The 15,168-nt window shown below is 36.1% G+C and overlaps 1 protein-coding gene across 1 annotated transcript; it reads left to right on the forward strand.

Moving 5' to 3' along the window:
* Nucleotides 1-8,289: 8,289 nt before the first annotated feature.
* LOC139128778 (baculoviral IAP repeat-containing protein 1-like) lies at nt 8,290-12,390 on the forward strand. The gene is made up of 3 exons (XM_070694496.1): nt 8,290-8,505; nt 9,041-9,229; nt 9,731-12,390. Exons 1-3 carry the CDS (start codon nt 8,382-8,384, stop codon nt 10,414-10,416), a joined length of 999 nt encoding a protein of 332 aa, XP_070550597.1. The 5' UTR covers nt 8,290-8,381; the 3' UTR covers nt 10,417-12,390.
* The last annotated feature ends 2,778 nt before the right edge of the window (nt 12,391-15,168 follow it).

The following is a 15,168-nucleotide window of genomic DNA, read 5'->3' on the forward strand; positions in this document are numbered from 1 at the left end:
TAACAGAGGACACACAAGCTGATATACAAACACATGCATATATGTAGACTGTACATTACCAAAACTGGGGAAACTGTTTAACTTGAAAGAGATACAAGAACTTAATTTACAAAAAGGTTTTTGCTGGAGTAGTTGTAATGTACAGTCTATATATATATAAGTGTTTGCATGTTTGCATTTATAGATGCATCGGTATCTGTTGCACACTGTAATACACTACTTATACATGTATGTAAAATGGATATATATATATATATATATATATATATATATATATATATATATATATATATATATATATATATATATATATATATACACTCACACATACAAACACCAGCCAGATGTATACAATGTACATGTATACAGACAATGTACACATGCATCAGTATATGTTGCACATACACATATACATAGATAAGAAGCACAGACAGACATGATGGAGGGACTGTGTACAGGCATACATGTAGCTCTAAAAAACAGGTTTTCTGTGTAATCAACAGAGGACACACAAGGTAATATAAAACACATGCATATATATATGTATTGCAACTGCATATTCTAACTCAAAAGAATGTTGAAACACCCACTATTTAGCTTGTCAACATAGCATCTATATTTGTAAAATGCAATGTTATTTATTACATTTGAATTCTAGTCAGGACCAGAATTCATTTGTCAACAATGGCAATGAGTTTACACATGTACAAGCTGAATTGACAGGCTTAAAACCCTGCCTGCAAACATACTTATGGGAGTAAGACAAGACAATCTGGCTGAAATTTGGTAAAAGTCATCAACATTTAGCATTTCTGGGCCTTTTGTACATTTGAATTCTAGTCTGCACCAGAATTCACTCTTCAATAATGCACTTTTTACATGTACATTTTCAGTTAAACATGCGTGTTCAGGCTGAAATGACAAGCTGAATACTGTGTATCTTTAATACCTTAGGAAAAGAACATTGCAATAAAAAAGAAGAATAGTAAAAAACCATCACAATTTACAGTTTCTGTACTTTAAATTTATCTTCTGATTGAATATGAAAACACCTGGTGATCAAAAGATAGAAGTTTCAAATACTGATCTATTATTGGATGGCACTGTATATATGTAGATTTATCCATGTTTGTAAAGAATTTACGAGAATGTAATTACATATTTTGTAACATTCTTTGAAACCACGTTTGTGACAGTTTTTCAAAGTTTTCCTTTATATTCTTAATATCACTTTCATTTCAGGTGTGGACAAATATATAATTGTTCAAAGGTCAAATGAGAAAGTCTGTGTCAAATCAGACATTATTATTATTAGACTTTGAGATACAGAGGATAGATTACTGCTTTTGCACATGATAAGTGGTAGGGCGGAACTTTGTCATGCAAAAACACTTGAAGGGTCACGCTTTTTTGTAGCATCACTTTGAAAAGATTGACCATCCATAGTAATTTCAGTCCAGTCTTTACAAAGATACAAATGTATGTTGTTAATATTTTCTATGTATTTGCAATGATTTTCTACAAATGTATGTAGCCCTTTAAATTTGCATAAATCTTAATAGTCCTATGTGTTTGTAGTTTGTATGATCTTATTTCTGTCAATTTTAATTAAAAAATACGTTTATTTTAACGAGAAATGCATTATCTCTCCCGTTATATGTATTCAATAGTGTAAGCACTATTTTTATTTTAAAGTTATTTATGCACTGCTACACATGGTAAAACCACAACACTCACCAGTAAATTTTTTGTCACTTGAAAGTGAACAGGTGACATGAGCTTAAGTTCAACTCCACGCTGCCCTGAAAGATATCCCATAATGCATTGCTGTAAGTCCAATGCTTAAACCGGAAATCAGCTCATTTGGCGTCAAGACACCAAGGCGAGCGGATCGGCTTCTCTCATCCAGTCTTGCTGTATGTGGCAAGCAATTGCGATAATCACAAATGCCTTATTCCCAAAATCAGTAAATGACATGCTATAATCCATCCCCACTTCAGTGACACACGTTCCCTAGTCAGTAAATGACAATGGGGCTGCTTGTGTAACCCAGGCCTCCCACAAGTATTACGCGGCGTGCACAAGTATAAGGTGGTTGTAGCGAATTCGAGGCAAGCAGCTTTTCTCACAGAAACAAGTTGCATAATGTACTCAGTAAAATGTTGTCAGGTACATGTAACATGAAAAGTGACTGAAGGTCAAAGTGACTAAGGCACCGGGATTGATCTGACCACAAACAACAACAAGAGGATGTGAATACTTGGGTCGAAACGGACAGGGGTCGAGGTTACCTGGTGCCCCGGCCCCAAGCTGCAGGCCTGGCTATGTAAGGTGTCCACATTTTAGAAAATCACTAAAAGTAGGCAGAAATAAAGACCCTTACGTCAAAATGCGAGGGGTCGATAGGGGTCGGCTGACAGTTTGACACATTTCGTACCATTAAGAGTTGAATGATACTACATCGATTGGGTTGACCATACGAATTTTACCAAAAAACGTCCTGGGAAAAGTGAATGCATGGGATGTTTGACCAAACTTTACAAAGCATCAATTTTTCGATCAAAAAATTCATGCGTAGAACTAATGAAAATTCGTAAAAAATACCACTGCCTTGTACATCAGGCAATAAAACATCGCTGGCGTGAAAATGAGTTTACTAGAAAATACATAGTGGCTCTTAAAATAAGTTTGAATATTTAGCGTATCTACCGCTATATCGCTAGACGGCCGTCATTTGTGAAGGGAAGATGAAGTGGTGAATTCTGGGATATATTCCAGGGTGGTGTGGTTCAACTCGAGCTTCAAAATGTCAACTAAAGTTGAACTTGATCTTCAAAGTGAACAAAAGTTGAATTACCTTAGGCACAGTTGGATTCCAAAATGTCAACTAAAGTTGAACTTGAACTTCAAAGTGAACAAAAGTTGAATTACCTTAGGCACGGTTGGATTCCAAATATCAACTAAAGTTGAACTTGAACTTCAAAGTGAACAAAAGTTGAATTACCTTAGGCACGGTTGGATTCCAAATATCAACTAAAGTTGAACTTCAACTTCAAAGTGAACAAAAGTTGAGATGGCGAAGGCAACTGTACCATGGGCTTTCTAAATGTACATTTTTGTCAGCTGACAAGCTTATTGGACAGAAATTTGGTAAAAAAAATGCACAAAATAGAGGAGTTGCTTCATTTAACATCCAGTTTTAGCAAATTATAATGAAAAATGAGAGAAAATAATTGTAGTCAATTGCATAAGAGGATTTTTCCTTTAAAAATCTGCAAACTACCTTGAGCAATTTGATGCATGCAATTTTTCTTTGCAAAAATGTAAGTATAGGTGCGTTTCATTATTTAAAAAAAATTATTTCAGAGGAAATTAATGAGGTGTGTTGGTATCTAAAATGTGCAAATTCATTGGCCATTTTTTTCCTTCATTTTCATGCCATTCACAAGAGGTAAATTTATGTACATCACCAAAATTATTTTTTTGTCTGTGAAAATGGAAATTGTATCTTTGTGTCAAAATATGGCAATCTTGTCAAATGCAAAGAAAAATTAAAGTTATTTAACACAAATTCAAGAATTCACAATTTTGGAGATAAATTATCCGAAACAAGCAATCAAATGCTGCTACTTTTCCATTTTCCACATGAAAATTGAGAAAAACCTGACTTTTTCGTAAAGTGGGAACTCTTTTTCGTTCTGTTCCATGCAGATATCAAAACTTCAAGGTCTGCACTTTTTTATCTTTGTGGGTAATGGACCCCTGAAGTCTATTAGTGGCCTTGTTCCAACATAGTGAGCCTTAAATTGACAAATGGGCACAATTTTAACTCCAAAGAAAGTACTGGTGAATCTGACTCAAATACTAAAATAAAAGAAACTTTAACCTATCACTTCAATTGCTACACCTGCCTCAAGACATACATTCTTTGGCTCTATGGCAGCAAGTTGCGTTATCTCTGTACCAAGCAATATGACACAAAAACACATTCCTGACAAACACATTTGGTGTCCTAAACACTCATATCAGATTACTTTTACAGTTGCTTAGAAGTGTTCTTCCCATAAAAGGTAATGATTTCACAAAGAGCAATCCCTCCCACAAATTAAATCCCGATTTCAGGGGTTAGGCCTAGTTTCATCGCCTTTTTACGGAAATTTTGAATAATACATTTCTCTGTAGAAAACCGCTTTGGATGCATTTGCACGAATATTTCATATAAAAGCAAGAAATTGTACGTCAAGACAAAAAAGTACTGGTTTGACAAATTAAGTTGAATGATTAAAGAAAAAATTGACAAGAAATAAGAATCATGAAGAGAATTAGTGGTATTGTTCTTTTTTGCTACCCGGAACAGCATGGCCATCCATGAGAAGATGTCAAAGGCATACATAACTTTGACGCTCTCAAATTTAGTGAGGCTGGTTTATGTACTCTCAGAAAGCAAATCCATTATAGAGAAATTGCAACACTGTAACCATTTGGTGTACGTTTCCATAGTAACTGAGTTTCCCGCCAGTCTGCTGTCACATGATCAGACGGCGCATCTACGTTAGTTATACGAATAAAACTCACGACTTTGAGTGTATGAAAAGTGTGTCTCTGCGTGTCTCAGTTTCCTTGTGAACCCGTTTCTTGGGGAAAGCGAGAGAACTATTAGGTGTACATACACCTCCCCCACATGTACGAGCACAGGATGCTATGACGAGAGAAGTGCCAGATCCCGAGAGGTCAAGAATGTGCTTCGGAGAGAGGTCAAAGGGAGAGTCACTGTTACATGCACTGAAGAAATATAATGCATTGTCAAGTATTACGCAATTAGGGTGTCTGTAGTGGTCAACCTTTGCAATAGAGTGTGGAACATTTCCGATGCATCAAGGTACCTGAATTCTTCTTGTTTACCTGACAAAAAACACTGACAAATTGATGTTCAGCTCAGATTGTACTTTGTTGTTGTCCGTCTATTCTGTCTTAATGAATGATCTATTCTGAATTTGCATTTAGGAATAAAATAACATGGGATTAAGTGCTGACATTTGTCTTTTCTTATTTGAATACCAACAATCAAATGTAAATATGCAAAAAGACAATCATTTCATTCGATACAGGAATTATTTTTACTTATGAATAGAATGTATGAATATGAAAAGAAAACTAATCAACAATGAAATTTTGGCGATTTATGTTTCTCTCCGCTAACATCTGAAATGGAGCTTAGTTAGATAATTTCATAGAAAACAAACAAATTCATGAGAACTACAAAGGGACACAGATCATCATAAAAAACTTACATGGACTTCGAAACGGATATGATTCATTATATTTCAAACATTTCTTAGATAATTTTATAATCCAAACTACCAGATACCGTCGTTCACTTCGATTCATAGAAAGTAAAATGAATTTCACTTATCATATTTGGAAAGAATATATTTATATATTTATTTTATTTACTTATTTATTTGACAGGTCAATAGGCAAAAAAATCCAATAATAGACTCCGAGAAACTAAATACACCAAACAAACAAGCATACAGTACAATATTAACTCACATAATAAAATATCAACAGAAATGTCAATACATAGTGTAAGAGACCTGGAGAAAAAACACCCAAAGATTCAACCTGCAACGTGGAAGTTGAAATAAAGACGGGCCCTGAGGCGTCTTAGTGTTGCAAAAATGGCAATTGATATAAAAGGTAGGGACAAGAAGATCTCCCTGAAAAAAAATCTGTTTCAAAAGGTCAGATCTAAAACCTTCCGCCGAAGTGAGAGAGAGAATGGAGATTAAAATGCATACAGGATTGTTTGTAATCACTATTATAGTACCCAATAAGCTTCAGACACATATATTGCAGGAAACTTTTTTGAACATTTTCTACATGGTCATTCAAATATTGACAGTTTGGAGACCATACCACAGAGCAGTACTCTAATCTGCTTCTTACGAAGGATACATACAAGGATGTCAAAGCTCTCGGAGAAGAAAGGTATTACAGGATCTCTATATCAAATGGACCATTTTGAAAGCTCGTTTACGCATTTCTTCAATTCGCCTTTCAATGGTAGAACAGAGATTAAATAAATCACCCAAGTCTCTGATCTCAGACACTCAGACAAAAAACCTGGCAACGGAAAGGTGTGACGCAGGTTCAGCTCTTCAAAGTTCAGAACACTCCAGGAGCATGTCCATGATTGATTAATCGCCTATGCGTTTGTTGGAAATTACATCCCCGTTTATATAATATAATATTTTGAAAATATCATGAATCGTATTGAATGTGCGACTGATATTGAATAGAAGCCAGTTGACAAAGTATGTTCAAGTAATTGGCAGATGTGTGCTGTTTAAGCTGAGAAGTGAATGAAGGGTCTTCTGAAGTGAAGTGTTGTGAAAATATAATTTATTGAATTCAAGAAATGACAATACAAGTAGATAAACTTATTTCCCTTCTCTGATGCTACTGAAAACCCCATTCTTCCTCTAAATTACCCACTGAAAAGTATTTTTACTATCACAACATTGACAGCTCAAAGGTGACGCTGTCCTTGGCATGTACAAACAGCAAAATGTTAATTTATTTATTTATTTTTTTTATTTGGCTTTATTTAATGAGGGTAGCCTGGTAAACTCTAGAGAGAGTTTATCTCCCCCAGGGCCCTCGACAAAAATTTATGCGAAGTGCCCGAATAGAATTAGATAAGGATGTTTAAACAGAACTGTATGCCACAGCTGGGCATTGCTTCAGTCACGAAGGCACTTGGATTTTTTCCGAATCAGCTTTCATAACCATTTAGTCCGTAATGTTTCATATATCGTTCAAGAGGAGAACTAAATCCTTCCTGTTCCTGTATTTCTAACACCTGCTGAAGTATGTTCTGAGTAAGATCTAAGGGAGCAATTTTCGTGCCTTTTTGCAGTGGAGTAAGTAATCGTTTATATTGAACGTTGTGTTTATACTTCTCCCAGTGACTTTATTACTCCTGGTATAGGAGTTAAGGCTATCAGTACTGGAGCTGTTGGAATAGCCGCTATGACAGCAGAGCTTTCAATAATACCCTTTGTTATGTTAAGACCCATTTCAATTCACCCCAATATTGTATAACTGCGACTATACGCAGCAATAGCTCTTTCAATGTAGTCGGCCAACTATTCAACACTGTCAACAACTGAGATGTGCGTTTTTGCTAATATGATATGTGCAAGGGTAGATAGAAAGTAATTGAAGTAAAATCGATACTCGACACAAAATAGGAGGAGGAAAAAAAGAAAATAGTTGAAAATGGTTATAGTTCTGACGAAACACCCTTCATTAATAACAATAATGCCCTTGCAGAAGCAGACCTATTTCAGGTTGACAGCTTACACAATAACTCACACGACAGCTCACACGACAGCCGACAGGTGGATCGGTTAACTGAACAGAGAGTAGAACTTACAGAGCTAATGGTTGATGAATTCTTAACAGAAAAGAATAACACTGATCTGTCAGCATGAGATTTCTGCTTTTTGATGCTACCATTAAGGAAGGGAAGCTGTATAATAAAAACATTAGGCTGTCAAAAACCAAAGGAAGGGATTTTTAGCGCGCTGCTCAATAAAGAGTCACTTTTAGGAGCTTCTCAATTTGTAAGTAAAATATTTTGTGAGGCCGAACTCGACCATGTGAGTTCTGCATTACGTTCTGGAGATGTGTTACGATCGAGATGAACAGATCAGAGATGAACTGACACTCCTATGACATGGCTCTAGCGGTAATCCAAATTAATACAAACTATCGAAAATAGAACCGATGAATGGAATAACCTAAACCCCGACTACAGAGCTTTTGTTGATAAATAAGAGATGGGTAAGCGAATATGCGTCTTAATGAGATAACAATGAAAGAGAAAATTCTGTCAGAAGAAACACTTACACATGAACTCAGAACAAGTCTACATAATATTAATTGAAGTGTAACAAGAGCTAATCAGTGGAGCATGTAAAAGATCTGGTGCAGACTTAGTCTCTTCGTAGTTTAATTTCCTATCCAGAATTATCGCTGAAACTGCAGCTGACAGAGTTATTTAAACGGCAGGGTTTAACAATCGCTACATTACTAACTGCCGTTGCAATGACAATAAATCAATTACCCTGGATGTGACTACATGGGTCTGGTGTGGGTCGCAGCAGCTCAGGAAATAATAATCCATCCAAAGTATACACAGAAGCAAAGTAAATTATTTGAAGCGCGCATACCAATTGAAAAAGGCATCAAAATAAACTAAACGTCCCACATTCCTTGCAGATCCACAATGATGCATCGAAATATGTTAATGCCCCTCCCCATTAACAGCATATGAAAGCTACCTAGTGTAATGTAATCTAGACGGAAAAAACATGGCGACGGGTTCATGTGGCAGAGCTGCAGCTCGACAAAGATCAGAATACACGCCAGTGTTGTCAACCGTACCTGATCCATTTCGTGTGCGTTTGTTGAGAATAGCTAATGCTATCCCCGAGGGTATGTATGTGATATTTGGTTTTAGAATGCGACGATATTTTGAAAATGGCACAAATCTTATTGAATGATGAGCGACTGATATTAAATAGAAGCCTGTTTACAAAGTATGTTGAGGTATTAGCAAACGAGTGCTCTTTAAGCTGAGCAGTGAATGAAGAGACTGTAGTAATGTGCTGTGGAAACATATATTGTTTATAAAACGCGAGAAGTGACAATACGCTTTCAGTTTTGTAATTCATACCATAATTATGCGGAAAGGAAGCTCAAATGCTCAAATAGCAATCTGACATTATATCCCATAATTATTAATATATGCCACTTAAACTATAAATGCCTTATCGTCTTTAGAACTCATAAACCAAGCCTCAAGGTTTCGCGGGTTTGGTTATCATATTGAGCATTGTTTATTTTAGATTATTTGTATATATTGGTGAAACCCTCACAATGTTCAAGACTTTGTTAAAATATCTTCTAGGTGCACACTAAAGGATGTTCAATTAACTTTTTGAACTTACATATTTTTCTTTTACAAAAGAAAAGTTCACGCAATTGAAACAGATTTGTCCGAATGTACAAAAACGTGAACTAGAGCAGATGAAGCATCCAATGGATTTATTTGAAAAATTATGCGAGATGGGATACATCAGTGAAGAAAAACCATCATCGCTCCAAGAATTATTGACGACCATTGGAATGCGACAGCTACTCAATCGTCTTCAGGACAGTATGTATTTTTCATGGACATTCTCATTTGTATATCAAAACCCTGGAATCTATGAAAAGTCTCCCATAGTGAAAAGATGCACAAAACGTAATCGTTCGGCAATTTTAGTTTTCTTGTTTTACATGTACAATCACTTTTACGATTACATTCGGCAGTATGAATATCTCTCGGGTACTCAAGTATTGCTTTTATTTGAAAAAAGGTTGATATCAAAGAGAAGTTTGATGGTCAACGATAGCAATTCATCAATTTATTGACTGATTTTGATATTTCCATGTGCTATAGGAGGTATACTAAGCTACACATTGATACTGAGTAAAAACATTGAGATGCTATGTAGCTTTAATATGGGCAAACTTTGTTTTACTATGGAGTATTGATCTTGAAAATATGCATTCGTTGCAATTTGAAAACATATAAATTAACTATTTTGGCTTATTTCTACCGACGGAGAAACAAAGAGTATTAAATTAATGCTTTAACATGTAATGTGTTTTCCAGGTATCACTGAGTTTGAGGAGATTGAAGGGGAAGTGCAAAAGCGTTTACAGTTAAAATACAAAGAAAAGTACCGTTGTGTGAAGACGATTAAACAATCTCTTAATATGGACAAACTCTACACAAGTGTTGACGTTTGGACTGATGAACTAGGCGTGGAAAACGGCGAAAGGTTGGAGGATATACACCAAATATTTGACAATTATGGAAATGCTACTCGTATACAATTACAGGGAGCAGCAGGCACTGGCAAGTCTGTCATTTGCAAAAGATTAGCATATGACTGGGCTTGTGGATCTAGGCCCGATCGGTATAACAAAAAAATTGTTCTTTTACTTGAATTAAGAGATATAGCTACAGGCTCTGAGCATACAAGTGTTATTTGCGAAATACTCAATCAGCTTATTTCAAAAGATAGTAAACTGACCAAGGCGAATATTGCAAAAATTCTAGAGAATGACGCTGAATCAATTTTGTTCCTCCTTGATGGCCTTAGCGAAGTCGACAAAAATAAATTGGAAAAAAGTGGCATCGTTGACTTGATCGAACGTAAAATGTATGAAAGGTCTATGGTTGTTATGACTACACGTCCATACCATTCCTTATTAAAGGATTCGCAGAGCAGGGTCATAAACAACTCATTGGAAAATTCTTTGAAAAATATCCTGACAACGGAAAAGCGTTGGTAGCACACCTTGAGAAATACAACGCAAGAGATTTAACAAACCCTTTATATATCACAGCATTTTGATGCTTTTGGTCAGACAACAAGGCAAATCGCAAAAACAATTTCTTGCCCACACAATTAGCTCTTTACGCCGAAATACTGGACATAATGTCACACTGGCATTCCGAGAAATATTCATCGAAAGACGGACAAAGTCTTAAAATTGTTAGAACTCTGGCGTCAGATGCCTGTAAAGCGTATGATGATGGCATGTTAGGGTTTGGTGAAGAATACCGTAAGTCTGGTACGATTTTGGATTTAGGGTTTCTAAAAGAAATCTCATGTTATTCAAGAGCAGCTTCATCCAGCATTGTTTTCGAATTTTCGTCCACGATGTGGCTACAGTGCTTTGTCGCGTTGCATCTTTCTAACATGTGTAAACATTTAAGTGTGTCACGAGAAAACTTCTTCAAAGAATCGTATGACGTTATGAAAGCTATTGTAAAGTGTAGCAATGAATTGCCACACTCGCGCTCTAGGGAGGTCATGAAACAAATTAGTTCACTCTTACAAGGGGAAGGTAACAAGCATGAAAACGTAATTAGGTTTCTTCACCGACATCTAACAAGAAAGGGTGAGGCAAAAAAACTCTTTAAAAATTTTGTTGACAATATCAAATATCGGGAATGGTCTGAACATTGCAGAGACCAAGTAGCAAACTTGTGGGGTCTTTGTATTGAGTGTTTATTAGAAAGTAGATGGGCAGAAGATTGCATTAAGTATATAATATCAGAACTACCAAGGACAATAACTTATCTCGGAAAACAGAGAATCTGCTATGGACGGACTAGAGATCCCGCCGAGGAGTGCTGTAATCAGATGTAGCTTAAAGAGTTTGACATTTTTTCTAGAAACCCAAAAGAAGGCGAGGCGGAAACTTCATGCACAATATCTAACTAAAAGCGTTTACTATCATAGCATTACAGAAGAGGACTGTGCAAGGCTGGAAGCCTTGAATCATACAGACTTATCTGTCAAGCCATTACAGGGCAGGAATGTACAAGGTTAAAAGCCGTAAAACTTACAGACTTCTCTGTCAAATCTGTATAAATTTAGCCATTGAAAGTTAATGGTATCACCAAAGTTGAGAGCAGGATTTTGCTCAGATTCTGGGGTGTTATTGTTGCGTCATATAATACGTGTACCGCTGTTAATAGGATTTAGCACTTTTCTTTCTTGACAGGTATTGTAGAGAATAATTAGTTGACAACAGATTGTCGAAATTAGAAATCGATCCAAGTTCGGAAAGGGAGGAAGTCCATTTTGAGCGCATTAAATTTAGTGGCCAGCCTATTCTCAATTATTTTTGAAGCAAGGCAAGGAGGCATCATAACTTATAACAACATAGAATAGACATGCATTGTATTTTCGCGGAAGCATTTTTTAAACTACATTTTAGTGTGTACTGTTAAACTTGTATTTTTCGAAAATTATATTTACTATAAAAAGTTTTCGTAGATTTACTTAAATTGTTTTTATGACAAACTATACCATTGAGCGTTATTGTAAATATAATGTCATTTTTCACTATTTCTATGTACATTTGTGCTTGCAAAGGATTTATTGATCAAAGTAAAGAGAATCTCTCAGTATTCAAGACAGCCGGTGTTATTTTTCATGATTAAGATCATGTTCTTTTGAGTAACAATTTCATTTGATTTACGTATTAAGCTAATCTCCATCTCAATCTCACTGGATCCTTCTTCACCTAATTCCTTCCAAAAGGAAACAGCAGAGACATTCTTCAAAAACTCTTATACCTTTTATTTAATCCAGGTAGTTCAGATTTACAGCCATCCAGTCTGGTGTCAGCCGTAAGACACATTCAAACAAAACCTTTGACATCTTAACCTGTTTGGCTTGTTGTATTTTATACGTTTAAAAAGTATTATCTCAAAGGAGACTAAGCTTACAATAAAGTTGAATATTAACTTGATTGGTGAGATGTTTTATTTCATGCAACGACGTCCAAGTGGGACGTTTTAACTGTTTGACGTCAAAATGGATGCGTAGTTTATAGTAATTTACGCACGCCTTACCTGCTGCATCCACATTCAATGATAACTAGGAGAACAACTTTATAAATTTTATCGAAGGCATCAGAAGTTCCAGTAGCTGTACACTACACTATTGAAAAATGTTTGATATATGATCGTATCTGAAATTATAAAAGACCTTTGCACTGTTTTCGTTACACCCTTCTGCAATTAAGCTCCATTCCTGGTTCAATTGGATAAATAGAATTGCGGCCTATGTATAATTTATCAATCTGTAGAATCAACTGTTTAGAGTAGTAAGTTTCAGGGGAGTCTACAGGTCGCATTATATAGCTCAGGCATTCGGGTATCATTGGCAGAAGACTAACTTTTCTTGTGTTTGCCTTGCTTTATTAAAGTGTGCTATACATCACTACGGACAAGAGCGATTTCGTATTGAGCAGTTTTCCGCTACGCGCCGCTAGCAGCTTTTGGCATAGCAAAACCTCTTCAAAGATGGCGGCGCCCATGTTGCTCTGTGCCGAGAAAGTCATTCAGCGTAAATTACAAAATTAAAAGTCTGTACTTTTATGACAGAACTCTGTGTTCGACACCAAACGCATGCACTATTTATTTGATGAGCTTTCCCAAGTCACTAGTGGGGCAATCCTTAGAAATGACTTAGACGAAAGACAGAATACGCTGTCGAAATGTCAGGGTATTCAGCGCACATCTATCAGCTTCACCGTCATTGGGGTCGCCATGAAAAGGAACGTTTTAACAGCAAATACCAAAGGAAGTGTTTGATGTTTTCCGACATTTGGCACGAGACCACTAATTAATTTCCTATAGGCCACCTCAGTAGCATTGACTTCAATTTTCCTATTTTAAAACATTCAGTGGCACGAATCCTCTTAACAGGTGTTTGGTCAATGTCAGCTTGCCTACCGGTGAATTTTTCGTGTGGGCAAGTCCACGGAAATTTTGAGATAGCGATGAAAATAGCGCCCTCAGTGGTGTTTTTGACAAAATTACGGCTTATTGTTAAGATTTCTATGGGCCCGAGAACTCCTCAAACTAAACAAGCATCCATGCAAATATCAAAACTTCAAGGTCTGCACTTTTTTATCTTTGTGGGTAATGGACCCCTGAAGTCAATTAGTAGCCTTGTTCCAACATAGTGAGCCTTAAATTGACAAATGTGCACAATTTTAACTCCAAAGAAAGTACTGGTGAATCTGACTCAAATACTAAAATAAAAGAAAATTTAACCTATCACTTCAATTGCTACACCTGCCTCAAGACATACATTCTTTGGCTCTATGGCAGCAAGTTGCGTTATCTCTGTACCAAGCAATATGACACGAAAACACATTCCTGACAAACACATTTGGTGTCCTAAACACTCATATCAGATTACTTTTAAAGTTGCTTAGAAGTGTTCTTCCCATAAAAGGTAATGATTTCACAAAAAACAATCCCTCCCACAAATTAAATCCCGATTTCAGGGGTTAGGCCTATTTTCATCGCCTTTTTACGGAAATTTTGAATAATACATTTCTCTGTAGAAAACCGCTTTGGATGCATTTGCACGAATATTTCATATAAAAGCAAGAAATTGTACGTCAAGACAAAAAAGTACTGGTTTGACAAATTAAGTTGAATGATTAAAGAAAAAATTGACAAGAAATAAGAATCATGAAGAGAATTAGTGGTATTGTTCTTTTTTTGCTACCCAGAACAGCATGGCCATCCATGAGAAGATATCAAAGGCATACATAACTTTCACGCTCTCAAATTTATTGAGGCTGTTTATGTACTCTCGGAAAGCAACCCATTATAGAGAAATTGCAACACTGTAACCATTTGGTGTACGTTTCCATAGTAACTGAGTTTCCCGCCAGTCTGCTGTCACATGATCAGACGGCGCATCTACGTTAGTTATACGAATAAAACTCACGACTTTGAGTGTATGAAAAGTGTGTCTCTGCGTGTCTCAGTTTCCTTGTGAACCCGCTTCTTGGGGAAAGCGAGAGAACTATTAGGTGTACATTCACCTCCCCCACATGTACGAGCACAGGATGCTATGACGAGAGAAGTGCCAGATCCCGAGAGGTCAAGAATGTGCTTCGCAGAAAGGTCAAATTGAGAGTCGCTGTTACATGCACTGAAGAAATATAATGCATTATCAAGTATTACGCAATTAGGGTGTCTGTAGTGGTCAACCTATGCAATACAGCGTGGAACAATATCGATGCATCAAGGTACCTGAATTCTTCTTGTTTACCTGACAAAAAACACTGACAAATTGATGTTCAGCTCAGATTGTACTTTGTTGTTGTCCGTCTATTCTGTCTTAATGAATGATCTATTCTGAATTTGCATTTAGGAATAAAATAACATGGGATTAAGTGCTGACATTTGTCTTTTCTTATTTGAATACCAACAATCAAATGTAAATATGCAAAAAGACAATCATTTCATTCGATACAGGAATTATTTTTATTTATGAATAGAATGTATGAATATGAAAAGAAAACTAATCAACAATGAAATTTTGGCGATTTATGTTTCTCTCCGCTACCATCTGAAATAGAGCTTAGTTAGATAATTTCATAGAAAACAAACAAATTCATGAGAACTAAAAAGGGACACAGATCATCATAAAATACTTACATGGACTTCGAAACGGATATGATTCATTATATTTCAAACATTTCTTAGATAATTTTATAATC

Source organism: Ptychodera flava, unplaced genomic scaffold (genome assembly GCF_041260155.1).
Source record: "Ptychodera flava strain L36383 unplaced genomic scaffold, AS_Pfla_20210202 Scaffold_69__1_contigs__length_637330_pilon, whole genome shotgun sequence".
In the NCBI taxonomy this organism is placed as follows: Eukaryota; Metazoa; Hemichordata; class Enteropneusta; family Ptychoderidae; genus Ptychodera; species Ptychodera flava.

Coding starts and splice junctions, on each gene's coding strand:
- LOC139128778 (XM_070694496.1), top strand. CDS start 8,382: ATGGCGACGGGTTCATGTGGCAGAGCTGCAGCTCGACAAAGATCAGAA. Junction 8,506..9,040: donor AGCTAATGCTATCCCCGAGG/GTATGTATGTGA, acceptor CTTTTACAAAAG/AAAAGTTCACGCAATTGAAA. Junction 9,230..9,730: donor ACTCAATCGTCTTCAGGACA/GTATGTATTTTT, acceptor TGTGTTTTCCAG/GTATCACTGAGTTTGAGGAG.